This window comes from Molossus molossus, unplaced genomic scaffold (genome assembly GCF_014108415.1).
Source record: "Molossus molossus isolate mMolMol1 unplaced genomic scaffold, mMolMol1.p scaffold_m16_p_14, whole genome shotgun sequence".
NCBI classification, from domain to species: domain Eukaryota; kingdom Metazoa; phylum Chordata; class Mammalia; order Chiroptera; family Molossidae; genus Molossus; species Molossus molossus.
The window spans coordinates 29,581,003-29,600,650 of record NW_023425349.1 but is presented as its reverse complement, the minus strand read 5'-3'; the positions used below and the strand labels follow the sequence as shown (position 1 = coordinate 29,600,650).

General features: G+C 34.7%; 1 protein-coding gene across 16 annotated transcripts in view; it reads left to right on the top strand.

Moving 5' to 3' along the window:
- STX17 (syntaxin 17) overlaps nt 1-19,648 on the top strand; it is a 73,182-nt gene that overhangs the window by 5,041 nt on the left and 48,493 nt on the right. For 2 of the 16 annotated variants that reach the window (XM_036260551.1, XM_036260552.1), the window contains exons 2-3: nt 3,353-3,554; nt 16,039-16,104. In XM_036260551.1, the coding sequence (XP_036116444.1) occupies nt 3,432-3,554; nt 16,039-16,104 (189 nt within the window). In that variant the 5' untranslated portion in view covers nt 3,353-3,431. Of the gene's footprint in view, nt 1-3,352; nt 3,555-5,488; nt 5,569-9,006; nt 9,083-11,412; nt 11,534-16,038; nt 16,105-19,648 lie in introns of those variants that run through there. The other 14 variants (XM_036260550.1, XM_036260553.1, XM_036260561.1 and 11 more) reach the window with 14 other exon arrangements.

Genomic DNA, 19,648 nt, shown 5'->3' with positions numbered 1-19,648 from the left:
TTTATGTGTAAGGAGGGTAACTAGACTGTGGCATAGTTTATAATGGTGGAAAATTAGAAACAACCTAAATAGCCAACAATAGATGATTAGTTAAATTATGGAACATCTATGCAAAGTAATACTATGTGTTAAAAGATGCACTGTAGCCCTGGCTCGTGTGGCTCAGTTGGTTGGAGCTTCAACCCATACAGTGAAAGGTGGTGGGTTTTATTCCCAGTCAGGGTGCTTTCAGGAGGCAACCATTCCATGTCTGTCTGTCTGTCTACCCTCCCCCCCCAGCTCTGCCCTCTCTCTCCCTCCCTCCTCCCTCTGCCCCTTCCTCCCTCCCTCACTCAATTCAGTTTTTTAAAAAACATATTCTCCAGTGAAGATTAAAAAAATGCATTGTAGAAAAATAATAATTTAAATGGAAACACTTTTATTATACATAATCAGGTTATTCAAAATACATCCTTTTTTTGTTTATTTGTTCACTTATTCACCCAGTAACAGTATACTTTATTACATTGATTACTCTTTGCCATTCCACTTCGTTGGGTTTATTCTCTTTATTGTTAAAGTATGCATTTTAGTAGTTCTTTTAATGATGGGCTTGGTAATAAACTCAGTCTTTGTATGTCTGGTAATTATTATTTTGCCTTCACTTCTAAATAATATTTTCCCTGGGTATATACCAACTCTCTCAGCACTTTGAAGATATTCCTGTCTTTTGATATCTTGCTTTGATGAAAAGTTTGCTGCTTTTATAGGTTTAGTTTATCTGTCTTTTATCTTTGGTTTGCTTTTTAAGATTTTCTCTTTGTCCTTGATGTTCTGCAATTTCTCTTCCACATGTTCAGGTAATTTGTTGTTTTCTGTTTATGCTTCTTGAGGCTTATGTCCATTTTCAATTTGAGGTCCTATATCTTAATTCTCAGCATATTCTTTTTGAATAATGAATGCCTTTTCATCACTTCATTCTTTCCTTATGGGACTCCTATTTGTTATTGAGCATCTCATTTTATCCTTTATGTCCCTAATTTTCTTTTCATATTTTGTACCTCTTTATTCCTCTGTGTTCTGACTAATATCTTCCAAACAATAATTCTCTCTTTAGCTACGGAGTTTACTTTTTAACCCATCTTTTGAGGTTTTTGAGTAAAAATTTTTAAGTAGACTATTTACTTGGTTTAGTTTTAGATTGGCCTGTTACTGTTTCATAAAATTTTCTAATTTTTAAAAAGATTCTATCCTTTTTTTATATCTTTGAATATTTTCCACTTCCTACTGTAGGACTCACTTTTGGTGTCTGGAGATTTTCCTTTTTTTTTTTTTTGCTTTTGAGCTTAGATCAAACATAAAATTCAAATTACAAGTAAATAAGATAGTCTGTATAACCAACACTTCAAAATTTTCAACTGTGAAAGAAAGAGAAACAGAACATTATTTAGAATAATAGTTCTAATGTTTCTGGAGTGATAGATTTCTTTGATAATCTCATGAAAGCTATGGACCCTGTCCTCCAAAATAATTCAAAATACATTCACACTTTTTTATAAAGATAAAGTGATTCCACAAAGTCTTTTTGTGAACTCTAATCTCTATGAACCCTGGTCTAAGTCATAATAACCCACCAGCATTAACATGGTCAATTAAATTTTTTTCTAAATAGGAAGAGATTGTGGCTAATGAGATGGCATGAAACCGTGGTGCACAACAGAGGTTTTCAAGCTTAGTTAAGCAGTGGAACCCTTTATTTATATAAAATCTAATAAACTCAAATTTATGAAATAGATATAAGTAAATTTTCTCCAGTTGAAGCAGGCGTGGGGTCCTAGAGCCTGCTCATTTACCAGTCCCTACTCTCTCCCACCCTGGCCTCAAAGGCATACCTTTGGACTTTCTGGAACATTGGTAGAAGAATACTGGTGAATTAGAAAGGACATTTGATTATACACTAAGGAATCCTGGGTTCTTGTTCCAGCTGTGTCACTAATTATTTGTATTGGTTGTAGACAATGCTAATCACTTTGTAAAAAAGGGAAGAGGCAATTTAAAGGATGTCAATGAGAAGAGTTGCATACTATGTTGTTTAAAGTATATAATTACATAGATACGTTATGATATTAGAAATATTATACAAGCAGAAATGTTAAGAATGAAATTTTTTCTTCCAATTTTACCATTTGACACCTTTTTCAAAAAGGTTATTCAATGTCCAGTATATACTAGGAAATGAAAACTTGGACAGTATACTCCTAGTTTTTTTTAAAAAGTTGCCTGACTGATGTGGCTCAGTGGATTGAGCATCATCCCATGGACTGAGAAGTCCTAGTTCGTGGATTCCCTGGTCAGAGCACATGCTTGGTTTGCTGGTTCGATCCCCAGTAGGGGGTGTGCAGGAGGCAATGCAGCCGATCTATGTTTCTCTCCCTACCTCTCTCAAAAATCTTTTTTTTTTTGTTTGTTTTGTTTTCTTTTTTAAATTTAATTTAATTTTATTTTTCATGTATTTATTTTTTTAATTTTATTTTTGTTACAGATGGTTCTCCTTTTTTACCCCATTGACACCCTCCTCCCCATCCCCCCCGCTCTGTCCCTGACTTTGTTGTCCATATCCATTGGTTATGCATACATGTATATAAGTTCTGTGGTTTATCTCTTCCCTCCCCGCACCACCCCTTCTTTTGAGGGTTGTCAGTCTGTACCCTGCTTCCATGTTTCTGGGTCTGCCCTATTCCTCAGACTTATGTTCATTATATTCCATAAATAAGTGAGATCATGTGGTGTTTGTCTTTTCCTGCTTGGCTTGTTTCACTTAGGATAATACTTTCCAGGTCCCTCCATGTTGTCTCAAAGGATAAGAGATCTTTCTTTCTTACAGCTGCATGGTACTCCATTGTGTATATGTACCACAGCTTTTTTATCCATTCATCTACAGAAAATTCTACCCAGTAAGGCTGTCATTCAAAAATCAATTTTAAAAAACATTTTTAAAAACTTACTTACACACACACTCATATATATGTGTATATCAATATATATATTTAAGACCTTGTAAAGGCATAAATCAAAATGGAAGGAGTAGGGGATGGGAGAAAAAATGGAAAGAATAGTTAACTTTGGGTGAGCAGATGATTGTTGATTTTATTTTATTCTTTTTTTATATTTTCTAAACATTCTAAAGGGAATGTACATTATTTTTGAACAGAGAAAAAGGTTTTAAAATAAAAGGTTTCTTAAACAAGTCACTGAAGTTCAGCATTAAGTTGAATATGTATTTAGAATAAATTATAAAATTGCCTAATCGTTGGTTTGCAAAAATAATAGGAACTCATTTAAAAACAATCTTAAATAAATATTTCCCTTTTAGGTTTTTCTATATGACTAGAGAAGACAGTTGTTGCAAGTAGAAGTGATACAACATTTTTTAGGATACAACATTTTTTAGGATGTCTGAAGATGAAGAAAAAGTGAAATTGCGCCGTCTTGAACCAGCTATCCAGAAATTCATTAAAATAGTAATCCCGACAGACCTGGAGAGGTTAAGAAAGCACCAGATAAATATTGAGAAGGTAAATTTTTTCATTTTCTACCACAAAAAAATGTTACATATTCTGATTTGTATTTGTTGTACATTTTCGCTAAATTCAGAATATTAAATAAGAGGCTTTGCTAAAATATCTAGCTTCTATTCATTTAGGAACATTATTCTTTCATCTGTTTGTTGTTGTTCTGCAAATACATTTCTCATTCCTTTACTAGGAATGGATATAAGAATAGGATCTGCATCTTTTTAGTTGTACATACTGACGTATTAAGCAGTTAATAATTACAATACAAACAGTTTGATAGTGCATTAAAATGTGAAGGTGACAAACCTTGGTTATGGGGCTTACCTTAGTTTCATTCACCCCATGGCAAGTTTTTTGAACTTGAGTGTGTGTCTTTCAGTAACTTCTGATCTCTTCAGGTGCATGTAGATTAAAGAGGCAAATCATTATGTGATATGAGGGAATTTTCTAACTTCACTGCTTTGAGGAAAGCCCCAAATTCAGAAATATTACCTAGAGGCCAGTTTAGGAGATAGGCAGAGGGAAGGACTAGTCTCAGGGACCGGTGGAAGTTGCATAGAACCTGGACCGGCCAGGGTCTGGTAGAAGGATTGTGGCATTTATGGAGAATATCAGGTTTCAGGAGAATTGAGCATTGAATTTTTTTTCTTTTACTCCTCACCTGAGGATATTTTTCTATTTATCTTCAGATAGAGTGGGAGTGAGGGAGAGAGAGGGAAACATTGACATGAGAGGAACACATTGACTGGTTGCCTCCCGCATGACCCTGACCACGGTGGGGAACAAACTGCACCTGAGGTACATGCCCTTGGCCGGAATTGAACCCGAGACTCATTGGTCCATGGGTCAGTGCTCTAACCGCTGAGCCAAACTGGCCATGGCTGAGCATTGATTTTAATAAGTTATATTGTCTTATTTGCTATGGGTTGGGTCAGTGCTAATTGCTCCTTCTAAAGAACCTCCCCCAGTATAAATTTTAAGTTGTGTGTCCCTGGTTGATTTGGGGGGCAGGGGAGTGGAAATGGTCATTTAGCCTTTTTTTATAAACAATATTTATCAACTGACTACCTTATACAAGTTATAAGGGTGTCAACTTTTTCTTCCATAAATATCATCTGTCTTCCTAGTATTTAAGTATTTTTTAAAAGTATAGAAAATAAGTGCCAAGAGTATTATGATGAAAATTTCCATACAAATATGAAGGTATATAATAAGGTGAAGGCCTGGTGGGGTCAGGGGCTGGGTGGAGGGGGGGAAGGGGGAGAACATGGGGGACTTCTGTAATACTGTCAACAATAAAAAAACAAAAAGCAAATATGAAAGTATCTAAAATTCAAGATTAATATTTTGTTATCCCTTAATTTCTTTCTTTTTTATCCATAAGCAATAAGTCCTATGACTTTATAATCTTCACCTGAGGGTATGTTTATTGATTTTAGAGCAAGAGGGAGGGAGGGAGGGGGGAGAGAGAGAGAAACATCAGTGTGAAAGGATAACATCAGTCGGTTGCATTCAGTATGTGTCTCAATCAGGAATCAAACTTGCAACCTAAGTATGTGACCTGACCTGGAATGGAACGCAAACATTCCTGGTGTACAGGACAACACTCCAACCAACAGAGCCACCCAGCTGAGGCAGTACTATGAGTTTTTATTCTGGTCAATCTATGCTTTGATGAATGAGGAAAGCTCATTCTTTTAGTACTATAACAGCAAAGAAATAGAGTTGTTTATTTTGATTGATCATATTGGGTGGGAGATTTGATAAAGTCCTGAGCTCATTTTGAAGTGCTGGGTTACTTGGAAGAATTGATTATGAGAGGCAGAAATAAGTAGACTGTGGTCTAGTAAGACCATTTTTTCTCTTTATTGTCCTATTTTACATTTGAGGTTTGGAATGTTTTATATTTCTTTTTTATATATTCTATTTGAAAGTGCCTATTGTCATTACCCTCAGAACTTAACCCATGTACCATCCAGTCATCAATGGAAAAAGGCAGAACCCTGAGAGCAAGGTGGGTAGTAATAGGAATGGGTCTATTACTGACTTCAGTAGTTGTGCCAGACTTCGTAAGAAAGTTATTCTAGAGTTATATTGATTTTTATTTTCCAGAACAGTTTTCCTTTAGCTTTTGTATAATTTTACTTACTATGAAAATGTTAGACAGTATCAGAGTGATTATAATTTACAAGATAGGTGATGTTATCTGAAGCTAAGCACTTAAACTCATACTGATCTATGCTTTATTCCATATTCTTGATCATTCTTCTGTCTCTAGGATTTCTAGTTTAGTTATGAAAGTGATTTTGTATCTATATAAGATGGAATAGCATATTTTAATAGATAGTTTATGGCAATGTAAAAATATTTAAAAGCAGCAGTGTTCACTGTGGACAAAAGAGTAAAGAACTAATTTTGGACTTCAGGTATCTAATGGTACCTCCCTTTCAAAAAGGCATATTCTTCCTGGGGGGAAGAGTGTAGAAAGATAAAATATTTATTATGTTAGCCATCAGTCATCCAATATGAATTTAAAAGAAGAAAGTCAGACTGAAGGGAAATTGAAGGTAGGCCTTAGTGGAGTGATTCTGCAATAACTGAAAACAATGAGAGCAGTGTGCCATGGACACCTGGGACTACATGTTATTATTATACCTGATAGCCTTGATTAGAATGTACATGTTATTATGATTAGAATGTAGTCCTGAAGTTTGGGTTAGCATTCAGCTTTTTTGGCTAATGTTAGATAGACTTAAGCATAGTTAATAGGAACAAAAAGATAGTAAGCTTTTTTGTTTCATATTGCAGGTGTTTGAGGGGAAACTTACTGTGTAGCATGTACTGAATTAATTAGTGTATGGTTAGAGTGCGAGTGGCAGGAAACTCCAAAATAGTGTGTGAAATAAGACAGAAGTGGTTTTTTGCTTTTATTTTTAATCTCATAGTTATTGAGACAGTCTAGAGCTATAGTGGCAGCTCAAAAGTCATTGAAGACCCAGGCTCTTTTTAACTTGCCGTTGGATCCTCAACTTGTTTCTATCATTTTTTAAAAATATGTTTTCATAGATTTTTTTTAGAGAGAGAGGAAGAGGGCAGAGAGCGAAACATCAATGTGAGAGAAAAACATCGATCAGCTGTCTCCTGCACGCCTCCTATTGGGGATCGGGGGCATATGCCCTGACCAGGGATTGAACCAATCCTCTCAGTCCATGGGACAATGCTCAATTCACTGAGCCACACTGGCCAGGCTATCATTTTTTATTTATTATTATTTTTTTTTTTGTTTGAGAGAGAGAAACATTGATGTGAGAGAAAAACACCAATTGGTTACCTCCTGCATGTGCCCGACCATTGATTGAACACAAAACCTTGGTATGTGCCCTGACCAAGAATCAAACCTGCCAGCCACCCTTTGATGTACTGGACGACACTCCAACCAACTGAGCCACACCAGCCAGGGCAACTTGTTTCTGTCTTGCACGTGAAATGGCAGCTCCAGCTCCAGCTCCAGCTCTCACGTCCATATTCCAGTGAAGATGAAATAACGAGAATCATATTTTTTTCTGTTTTTCTTTTTTCTCTCAATTCCCTCTCTGTTTCTTTTTTCTTTTCTCTCTCTTTTTTTAATTCTCGCCCAAGGATACATTTTTCCATTTATCTTCAGACAGATTGGGAGGAGGGAAGGAGAGAGAAACAGACAGACAGACGTCAATGTGAGAGAGGCACATTGATTAGTTGCCTCCCACATGACCCCGACCAGGGCTCGGGAACAAACTGCAACTGAGGTACGTGCCCTTGAATGGAATCGAGCCCAAGACTCCTTGGTCTGCGGGCTGATGCTCCAACTACTGAGCCAAGATGGCCAGGGCCTCTCTGTTTCTTTTAGAGAGACTCCTCCTGGCCCTGGCCAGTTTGGTTCAGCGGTTAGAGTGTCGGCCTGCAGACCAGAGAGTCCCAGGTTCAGTTCCTGCTAAGGGCATGTAACTCGGTTGCAGTTTGTCCCCAGTCCCGGTTGGGGTCGTGTGGGTGGCAACCAGTCAATGTGTCTCCCTCACATTGATGTTTCTCTCTCTCTCTTCCTCCCTCTCTCCCTCCTGCTCTTTCTGAAGATAAATGCAAAAATGTCCTCAGGTGAGAAAAGGAAGGAAGGAAGGAAGGAAGGAAGGAAGGAAGGAAGGAAGGAAGGAAGGAAGGAAGGAAGGAAGGAAGGACTCCTCCTGTTCTTGTTTTATGAATGCAGTATCATATCATCTCTCTATGGTGGTATTATTATTATTTTTTTAAGTGTTCTTCTGTTTCTTTGTTTTCTGTATTTCCCTTTTTTCATTCTTCCCATTTATTTTACTCTTTTACCCTCCCTCCCTCCCTCTCTTTTCTTTCCCTTTCTTCCTTTTTTTTACTTTTTTTTTGTGTGTGGTAATCTGCAGAATATGGGCTTTCCTTGACTAGCTATTGATATTTAAGAATGCTAATCGAAAGGTGTGTGTAGCAGGGTAGTGGTAGGGGCCTTGTTACCTGGAGGGGTGAACAGGTGAGGATCTATTTTAATGGGGAACCACTAGATACTATTCTGGAGTGTGGTCTTCTGTGGTAATAGGGGCAGTGTAGTTGGTTGCACCTGTGGAGCGGGTCTCTGGTGGACTACCTACCTGTTCCTTGCATAAACTTTCAACCAATTCTTCTGCTTTTAGCTCTACTGTGTACACCATCTGGTTACCTGGTAGGTGGTACCTGTGGTTACTGAGTCTTTCTGGAGTAGTGCTATGCTTGCTGGCTTGTTTCTCACTGCCTCTCTCTGCCACCATCACCCCTTTTGTAGCCTTAAGTTTCAGTTTTCTCTAGTCAGGTAAGTTAGTTGCAACATGTTTTGTTAAAATATGTTGTCAACTGCTATCTTCCATTGTAGTCTCATTATTCTTGTGAATTTATACCTTTGGAAGTTCTTTACTGTCTTTATAGTTGGGTTTTGGAAAAGAGCGGAGATGAGTGTGTTCATTCTGCCAGGTTTAATGAAAAGGGAAATTATTATAGGAAATAAATGTATGTTGACTTTTCATAAGTGTTTATCTGTGTTGTTTTCTTGTATTGTTAGCACTGAAAATGACAAAAAAAATTAGATTTCTAATCCTCAAGAAATTTACAGTCCAATTAAGGAAATAAGATAGGAAATATTTAGAGAATGATAAGAGGCAACATATAATTAGATATGAAAATGAGTGGCATGGACTATCCAGGAAGTATGAAGCTTGAACTGTATAGTACAAAACAGACATAATCAGTCTTACTGATTTGCTTTTATTTATTTGTTTTATAACTTTTGATTACAACAAAAACCTTTTCTATTTTTCTCTTTAGTCTGAGAATGTTTATTTCAGTATTTTATCACATTTCTCCCCCTCTTCCTTTTTTTCTGACAGAATCCTGATTCATTTTGCTTTTCTCTGTGTTTCAGGTTAGGAAAAGACTCAGCACAGGTGATGAATGATAAATGGTCTAAGTGGGGGTAATTTCATTCTTATCAGTATTTGGTGAGCAGTGAACAATAGATGGATCCTGTACTCTGGCTAATGAGACTTGAGGGGAAAAAGCCTATCTGGGATATGGAAATCTCCGAATAAGATTTTTCTACTGTTATAAAGATATATATGGGAGGAAACAGTCCCTGCTTCTACTGGTCTTGTGTCTTCCTGTTGTGTCCAGAACGATAGCCGGTAGAAGACAAGTGTGAAGACAGAACTCTCTGTTGAAGATAGTGAATCAGAAAGAATCTGGATGCTTGATGAATTTCTAAACTTCTGAACTAAACTACCATAGAATTATCATACTACTTCTAGGCTCCTTCTTATGTGAGATAATAAATGTCCTTATTATTAAAACCATTTTTAAATTTTGAGTTTTCCTTTATATGCAGTCAAAAGCATCCTAATGGCTTCAAGTTATAGCACTGATTTAAACCATCTGTAGTGCCTCTGTGCAAATAGACAATACAGAATGACATTTTGTAAAAGCAACGCAGTTTAGAAATGCTTGTCAGTGGTCCCAACTTAACTAAATTTTTAAGGAGTTATTTCTTGTAATTTTTTCATACACATTAAATCATTAAGTTCTTTCTCTTCTCCAAAGATTTAGAATGCTAGCCTTTAATAATGTAACCTAATTTGGGTATAACATTGTTTAGCAAATAGTAAGAAGTCTGAACTATTTTATTCCTTATTTCTCTTAGAATTTTGTTGTTATAAAAGATAAGGTAATGTAGTTCAACCTCCACTGAAGACAATAATCTCTGCTACAGTTGACTTGACAAGTGAGCAAATAATAATAACAAAGATAGTAGCTGTTGTTTTTATTTGTTGATTGTTACATTGGGGTTTTTTATATATATCATATCATTTAATCCTCACAACATCCTTTTAGGTTACCTTATTTTTGTCTTCCCTTTTTAGGTCAGGAAGCAGACTTAGACTAGTTAAATTACGTTTTTGAGATCACTGTGTTGGTAAATGTGTTAAACTTCTAATGTGCTTGAAACATAGTATGTTCCTAATGAAAATGTATTGAATGAATGAATGTATGTATGCATGTATACAGCCTAAGATTACATTAGTTGTTTTAGAAGCCACTTTATATTTCTGGCTTTTTAAAATTGGATTTGTAATCAACTAAATAAAATCCATAGGTCTTTTTTATTTTATTTTTTAAAATATTTTTTCTTTTCTTTTCTTTCTTTCTTTCTTTCTTTCTTTCTTTCTTTCTTTCTTTCTTTCTTTCTTTCTTTCTTTCTTTATTTTTATTCTTTATTGATTTGAGAGAAAGAGAGGAAGGGAGAGGGAGCGAGAGATAGAAACATCGATGAGAGAGAACATTGATTGGCTGCCTCCTGTATCCCCCCCCACTGGGGATTTGGCTCACAACCTGGGCATGTGCCCTGATCACTGATTTCTTGGTGCATGGGTCAGTGGTCAACCAGTGAGGCACAATGGCCAGGGTAGTTTTTTAATCCTTACCTGAGGATATGTTTATTGATTTTAGAGTGAGGCAGGGGGAGATAAACATACAGACAGACATTGATGTGATAGCAAAACATCGACTGGTTGCTTCTCCCATGTGCCCCAACCAGGTACCAAACCCACAACCCAGGTATGTGTCCTGACCAGGAATGAACCTGTGACCTTTCATTGTACCATTCAACACTCCAACCAACTGAGCCACACTGGCCAGGGCCCATAGTACTTTTTTATATGAACTTCAGCTGTTGAACAAGACTGTACCTATTTCTTATAGTTGTACAATTGCCCCTTTTAATTAATTAATTAATTTTTATTTTTTTAAAACTTGATTTTATTGATTTTTAGAGAGAGATGAAAGGTGAGGGAGAGAGAGAGAAACATTGATGTGAGAGCAAAACATTGACCTCCTGCCTCCTGTACACCCTCTACCTGGGATTGAGCCTACAAACCAGGCGTGTCCTTACCAGGAATTGAACCAGCAACCTTTTGGTGCATGGGACAATGCCCAGCCAACTGAACCACTCCAGCCAGGACACCCTTTTTAATTTAAATGCTAGTCTTTAAATTTGTCATTGTTACATTTCTTCTTATGTGGAATTGTAATCTTTCATCTCTGTAATTATTCCTAGTAGTTTATTTTATCTGCAAACTTGGTAATTATACATTCTTTGTTTTCAAGGCACTGATGAAAGATGTTGGACAGGAAAGGGATAGAACCCTGATATACTGTTACCGTTTCTTTAAATTCTTACAAGTCATCTCTCTGATAATCTGGTATAGAATTTTCTCAGAGATTTACAGTCTGCAGTGTTTTATTTTATTTTATTTTTATTTATTTATTTTTTATGTAGGATCAGAATTTTATTGAGGACATCTGTAACATAATTGGACTGAATCCAAAATGGTGTCAACCTACAGCCTGCAGTGTTTTAAAGAAGCTTTCTCTTGAGAAAATTGGGTTAATATTTTCTGGTCTGTAGGAGCGTTTTCAATTCTTTACAGTTCCTCATAGATAAGCAAAAGTGTTTCTGTGATCACATTTGCAAGGTCTTCTTTTGGTTCACTCAGATGTAATTTCTCTGGGCTGTTGATTTGGACTGTAGGTTTGTTCTTACTCATTCTTGGTTTTCATTTTCCTCTTAATCATGTTTATTATAGACTATCTCATTCTGAAGATTATTTTCCTCAATGAAGAAGGAAAATGAAAAAATACAGAGTTGAATAGTTTTGCTTTCCTCCTATGTTTGTTAGCAATACCCACCCCATTTGTCTACCTTTCAAACATTGTTTTCGTTCAAATCCTAACTTAGTTATTTACTGTGGAATATGCCAGTTAGATATAAACACACCATCTTCACACAGCACTGTGTAATGAGTGGACCTTGAGGTTCACAGATTTAATGTTCACCAACTTAATCATTCAGAGAAAAGCTGCAAATGCCCATGATCTTTAGAGAGTTGTAAAGATAAAATTAAAATCTTCTTCATAGGTAGTTATGAGGATTAATACTTGAAAGACTTCTGACTGCAATTGATACTTGGAAATGGGTTACTTAAGTAAATTAGCCTCCCCAGGTACTCAGCATTGGCACTGTACAGTTAATAGTTTCTAATGCATTAGGAGATTCATAATAATTCTTGGATATATCCTTTATGTTTGTTTTGGTTTTTATATTTTTTTATATTTGGTAGGCACTGTTAGGTGAATCCCTTTAACCTACACCATGGGGTAGGTATTAATTTTCAGTACTTGAGTAATCCTCAGCTTATGGCTTGCAATTATTGGGCCATCTGTTAATATTATGCAGCTTTTCTGTTAGAGTGTTTGATATTTTCTATGTAGACAATTATGTCATCTGTAAAGACAAACTTTCCTTCCTTCCTTCTCTTTCCCTCTCTTTCCCCCTTTTTCTCTCCCCTGTTCCTTTCCCTTACCTTATTGCACTGGCTAGGACCTCCAATGTGATGTTTAATAGGAGTGGTGAGATCAGACATCCTTACCTTGTTCCTAAGACTAGGGAATGGTCTTTTACCACTAAGCATGATGTCAACTATAGGATTTTCATTGCTGCCTCTATCATGTTGAGGATGTTAACTTCTACTTTTAGTTTGCTGAGAATGTTTATAGTGAATAGACATGTGTCAAATGGTTGTCTTTAAATCTACCATTTTCATGTTTTTGTCTATTTGTCCCATCTATTCTTTGTCCCCCTTTTCATCTTTTACTCCCTTCTTTTGGATTGATTGCATATTTTTTTTAGAATTCATTTTTTTTCTCTTTTGCTGGCTTATTAGTTTTACCTCTTTGTTTTTTTATTCTTTTTTGTTGCTCTACAATTCAGAGCATTCATCTTATACTTACCATACTACACCATCCAGTAATGTTTTATATATAACTTCGTGTATATTATAAGATCCTTATAACAGAATACTCTTTTTCCTCTTTCTTGGAGTCTTTGTAGTGTTATTTTCATATATTTTACTTCTATGTATGTTATTAACCCCACAAGACCCTGTTGTTATTTTTGTTTTAAACAGTGTTATCTCTCAAAGAGATTTTAAAAATAAGAAAAAACACACTTTATATTTACCTGTGTCTTTACCATTTTTAGTGCTCCTTTCATTCCTCTATGTAGAATAAGTTTCTATCTGGTATCATTTTTTTCTATCAGCCTGAAGGACTTCCGTTAACACTTCTGCTAGTGATAAATTCTGTGAGTTTTTTTATGTTTACAAAAAAATATTTGCCATTAAAATTTTTTCTTTTGGTGTTGAATTCTAGGTTGAGTTTTAGATTTGTTTTTTTTAGTACTTTCAACATGTTGCTCCACTGACTTCTGGTTTGCATTGTTTTTCATGAGAAGTTCTCTGTCATTCTTGTTTTGTTCCTCTGTACTTCATGTGTCTTTCTTTCCTCTGGCTGCTTTTAAGATTTTTCTCTCCATCACTTATTTTAAGTAATGTTATGATGATGTGCATTAATATAGTATTCTTCATTTTTCTCTTTTATGGTATTTCTTGAATTTCTTGGATCTGTGGGTTTATCGTTTTGTTTTGTTTTTTTAAATCAGATTTGGAAAAGCTTTGGCCATTAACTTTTCAAATATTTTTTCTGTCCTCTTTTCTTCAGGGATTCCAATTACATATTTATTATGTTGCTTTCAGTTGGCCCATGACTGAGCAACAGCAAGATTCTCTTTTCATTTATTGTCCATCTTTTTTCTCTGTGTGTTTCATTTTGGATTATTTCTATTGCTGTGACTTTAATCTTTTCTTTCATGTCTCGATATGCTCATGTTTTATTCTACTTTCTTGACTACATGGAATGCATCATAATAACTTTTAACATCCTTGTCTTTTAATTCCATATTTCTATCATATCTAAGTCTATTTTTGTTGATTGTTTTTTCTCATTTCAGATGATATTTTCCTGTGGTTTTATTTTTTTTCCATGCATGGTAATTGTTTATTGGATGACAAACATTGTGTACTTTATCTCGATGGATACTGAATATTTTTAAATACCCTTTGTATTTTCGAGTTTTATTCTGAGATACATTTAAGTTCTTTGGGAACAGTTTGATGTTTTTGAGGTTTTCTTTTAAACTTTCTTTTATAGGATCAGAACAGCCTTTATTATTGGGCTAATTTTTCACCATAAAGGGCAATACTTTGGAATATTCTGCCTGATGTCCAGTGTACTGCAAAGTTTTTCTATTCTGAGTTATAGTCACATGAACTTTTTCTGGCCTTGTGTGATCTTTGGGGATGAATTCACCTATTCCTTCTCAGTGGTTCTTTTTCTGACCTCAGGTAGTTTCCTTGTGTGTGGGTGCTGATCTGTACTCTGCTGGGACTTGAAAGGAAACCATACAGATGTCTAGAGTGCTCTCTCAGCATAGTCCTCTCCTCTCATTGCAGCTAACTCCTCACATGCAGCCCTCTCCTCTCTGATGTCTGCGTCGTGAATTCTAGCAGCTCTGGCCTCCCTGAATTCTCAACTGTTTCCTTAAACTAATTTTTCTTAAAATATTATGACAGATTAGTATTAATACATTTAAAAGTGGTTTATTTTTAAACATGTATCTTTGGCTTCCATTCTCATCTTTTCATTAATATCATAACATTATTTAATAGATAATTATCTGCTGATAATTTAATTTTTCTTGTAAAGTAGTTTGAACCCTGGCCAGGTGGCTCAGTTGGTTGGATTGTAGTATTGTGCACCAAAAGTTTGTGGGTTTGATTCCTGGTCAGATCACATAACTAGGTTGTGGGTTCCATCCCCAGCAGGGTGTGTATGGGAGGGAGGCAACTGATGGATATTTTCTCTCACATCAATCAATGTCTGTCTGTCTGTCTCTTTCTCTTTCTCTCCATCAAGCTCAATTAAAAATTTTTTGAGTAAGGATTTAAAAAAATTAATTGAAGTAGTTTGATAGTGGTTTTAAATTTATGTTTTGTAAGTATATATTCAATATAGTTAAATTATTTTTAAGCTTAATGGTTACTTTTTGTTATTAAGTGATGTAAAAAAAATTGGAAGTATCAATAAGATGGTTTCTTTTTGCTGCATCATTCATTACCAAATTTAAAGAATATGTAGATTAAGGAATATAAAAATTCCATAGAAATTTTTTAGAGCTCTGTTATGCCTTTCATTCGTATATGGTGCATTTTCATGTTTCTGTTCTTTCTAATATTTCTAGTTTATTTTATTTTTGTGTGTGTTGTATACCAAAAATGTACTTAATGTTATTATTCACATCTGCTGACATGTTAATTATTTGGATTTTTTATGTCAACCAAAAATAGTATGTGATGTTTGGTATTCATATTTCTATTCTGTATAGTATTCTGCTGTACTGTTATCTATCACATTTTGCTATAGTTCCTGTCAAATGAAACATTTTTCATTATCATGCTCATAAAGTTTTTTGGATGAACTTCTGAAAGGTAAACATTGCCTTAGTAAGAACTGAAACATATGTATTAAATGTTCACTCTCATTTTTATATGCTTTCTATTTGTAGTATCAATGTTACTTTTTTTCAAAATCAGATTTTAATTTTCAATACTTGACACTATCATTGACAAAATTTTCACATGAAGTAAGAGTATCTGATGAATGCTATTAATCTTATTTTTTACATTCTTCTGCATTCTCATTCTTTATATTGCAAACTCTGGAGTTTTAAAAAAAATAGACAAAGTTTATATTCTCTTTCACTAAAATAAATAGTACATAGTGATTTTTGTTTGTTTTACTGTTTACCATCTGCCAGAATTTTGTATGTAATGTTTTTGAAAACTTCCTACTTGTTTGGTTTTGGACAGTTAATTGCCATTACTAAGTCAATAATATTTTTATCTGGTATGTTTAAGTTTGGGTAGGTGACGGGATTTTTGTGGTAACTAGAAACAATCATTTTAGTGATAAAAAAAACATAAGTACTTTTGCCCTCTCTTTTCTGTAGTATCAGAGATGCAGACTCTGGGACAAGTTGCATGAAGAGCATATCAACGCGGGACGTACAGTTCAGGTGAGGCTCTGTGTCTAGTAAATCAGCGTGAATAAGACAGACTTGAGAAAATTTTGCTAAAATGAATACCCCTGTAGCTGAATCCTTTTATACATATTTATAACTATTTCCTTAAGGATATATTTTTACCAGGAATTACTGAATGAAATATCATACCTATTTTTAAGATTTTGGTTCATAGTACCAAAATTTTCTCCAGAAATGACATATCAGCTTACATTCTCACAATCATGGCATTTTCCAAAACCTTTACCAACATTAATATTACCCATTTCTCAAATTTTTGACTCCTTGGATGGTAATGTTTCTTTTGTAAATTGCATATATTATATTATGTTGTCTTTTTAAGAATTTCTTATAATTTGAGGATATTGATCTTCTCTCTGTAATATTGTTGAATTAATATAGCTTTGTAATTATTCTTTGCTAGTTATTGGCTTTTTAATAAATTTAATTATTTTAAATTACTTTTATAAAACAATATATTTATATAGTTAAAAGTCAAATAAAATTAAAAGGCTTATAAAATCCTACCTTTATCCATCTCCAAGTCCCACTTGGAAGAAACCACTTTTAATTCTTTGAGTCATTTTCCCTGTTTTTTTTAACTATTCCTAAATACCATGTGTAGGCTAGTATTTCTTAATCAGGTTTAGAAATGATCTCTTCTTGCCATAATAGGTGGAGATCTAGCTTTCCACCTTGTTCTTTACTTCCCTTCCCCTTATATAATTACATATAACTTTTGGTTAAATTAGTTATTGGTATCTCATTATTTGATTATAAAGATATAATTTTTTGCTAAGCCAAATTAGTAAAATATAATACAGCCTTTTTTATTCTTTTGAAGTTAATAATTGCCTCATTTTTTTTAATTGCTTCGCTTTCTGTATTTTTGTTGTTTTTTTCTAAATGCTGCACATCTCTGCCACATGCTATCAGTAATATTTTTCATTTGTTCAAATACATCACTTCTGTTCTTTATCCTAAAGACTCTCTTCTGAAGTCCTTCTTCCCCCAGTTTCAATCTGGAGTCACTTTCTAGGCTTATTGGAACTTTCCGAGCTGCTCCTCTGTGTTAGGTCCCTGTTTTCCTTGATATCATGTCTTCTTCATTTTTTATTTACTCCAGTGTTTTGTTGGAGTGCGTCTTTTATTATGTGACTGAAAATACCTTTATTCTCCCCTCATATGTAATTGCTAATTTCAATAGATATAGAATTCTAGTTGGCATTCTCTTTCAATTATGAAAGCGTTCTAGGCTTTCTAGTTTAATGTTGCTTTATAAAATGTTTATATAAAAATATTTATATTACCAGGCTGTAGTAATCAAAACAGTATGGTACTGGCATGAAAACAGATATATAAATCAAAGGAACAGAATAGAGAGCCCAGAAATAAACCCACACCTATATGGTCAATATTTGACAAATGGGGCAAAGACATTCTTTTCAATTAGTGGTGTTGGGAAAATTTGACAAATTGCATACAAAAAAATTAAACTAGACAACCTTCTTACATTATATAAAAAAATAAACTCAAAATAGATTAAAGACTGAAATGTAAGACTCAAAACCATGGAACTTCTAGAAGCAAGCACAGGCAGTAAAACCTCTGGCATTACTCGTAGCAATATTTTTTCTGATGTATCTCCTAGGACAAAGGAAACAAAAGAAAAAATAAACAAATGGAACTATATCAAACTGAAAAGTTTTTGCACAGCAAAGAAAACAAAAAGACAACCTGCTGAATGGGAGAAGATATTTGCCAGTGATACATCTGATAAGGAGTTAATATCGAAAATTTATAAAGAACTCATACAACTCAACACCAAAAAACACAGTCCAATTAAAAATGGGCAGAGGACCTGAATAGATACTTTTCCAAAGAGGACATACAGATGGCCAATAGACATGAAAAGATGCTCAGCATCACTAATCATCAGAGAAGTGCAATTTAAAAGCACAATGGCATATAATCTCTACCTGTCAGAATGGCCATCATCAATAAATCAATAAACAAGTGTTGGCAAGGATGTGGAGAAAAAGGAACCCTCATGCACTGTTGGTGGGAATGCAGATTGGTGCTGCCACTATGGAAACCAGTATGGAGGGTCCTCAAAAAATTAAAAATGGTATTGCCTCATGACCCAGTGATTTCACTTTTTGGAATAGACCCAAAACACTAATTCAAAAGAATATATGCACCCCTACATTCACTGCAGCATTATTTACAATAGCTAAAATATGGAAGCAGGTGCCCATCAATAAACAAGTGGATAAAAAAGAAGTGGTACATATATACAATGGAATATTGCTTGGTCATAAAAAAGAATGAAATCTTACCATTTGTGATAGTGTGGATAGACCGAGAGGGTATTATACTAAGAAAATGTCAGTCAGAGAAAGACAAATACCATGTGATTTTACTTAATGTGGAATCTAAAAAACAAAATAAATGAACAAACAAAACTGAAACAGAATTTATACAGAGGGAAAGGGGGCTGGGGGTTAGAAGAGGATAAAGGAAATAAATGGTGATGGAAGGAGACTTACTTGGGTTAGTGAACACACAGTACAATGTATGGATGATGTATTACAGAACTGTACACCTGAAACATATTTTATTAACCAATGTCACCCCAATGAATTAAAATTTAAAAAAAAGGAAGAAACAGACATACATATAGAGAACAGATTGATGATTGCCAGAAGAGAGGGGGGTTGGGGGACTGGGTGAAAAAGGTAAAGGAATTAAGAAGTACAGATTGGTAGTTACAAAATAGTCACGGGGATGTAAAGTACAGCATAGGGAATATAGTCATTAATATTGAAATAACAATGTATGCTGCCAGGTGGGTACTGGAAATACTGGGGAAACACTTTATAAAGTATATGATTGTGGTGTTTTTTTAAAGTATATGATTGTTGATTGTTTAACCACTATGTGGTATACCCGAAACTAATACAAAATAATATTGAATGTAAACTGTAATTGAAAAATAAAATTTTTAAAAATGTTGATATCATCTGATTTCCCCAGTCTTTGTTTAGGATCCACCCCCTGACCCCCACCCCAGTCTGTTTATCCCTGATATTTGAAATTGGATGATTATGTTCTTTTTGTGTTGGACCCTTTCACTCTAAAAACTCATGTTGTTTAGTTCTGGGAAATTTTCTTAAGATATTTATTTGATAGTTTATTCCTCTGTGTTTTCTCTTTGCTCACAGGCCAGATCTGGCCTTCTATCTGCCCCATTTGTTTACACGTTACCTTTGGCTGCTTTCACACCAGCAGAGTTGAGTGGTTGTAACAGAGACCGTATGCCCTGCAAAGCCTAAACTATTTACCCTCTGGCCCTTTGCTGCAAAAGTTTGCTGAGTCCCGTTCTATTTTACATTGGGACTCTTGGATTGAATGTTTAATCTTCTTCTACTTTCTGGGAGATTTCCTCAACTTTATCTTAAATTCTTTCTACCGAATTCTCTATTTCTGCTATTCAATTTCCAAGAGCTTTTTCTTGTTTTCTTATTTTTTTGTTTTT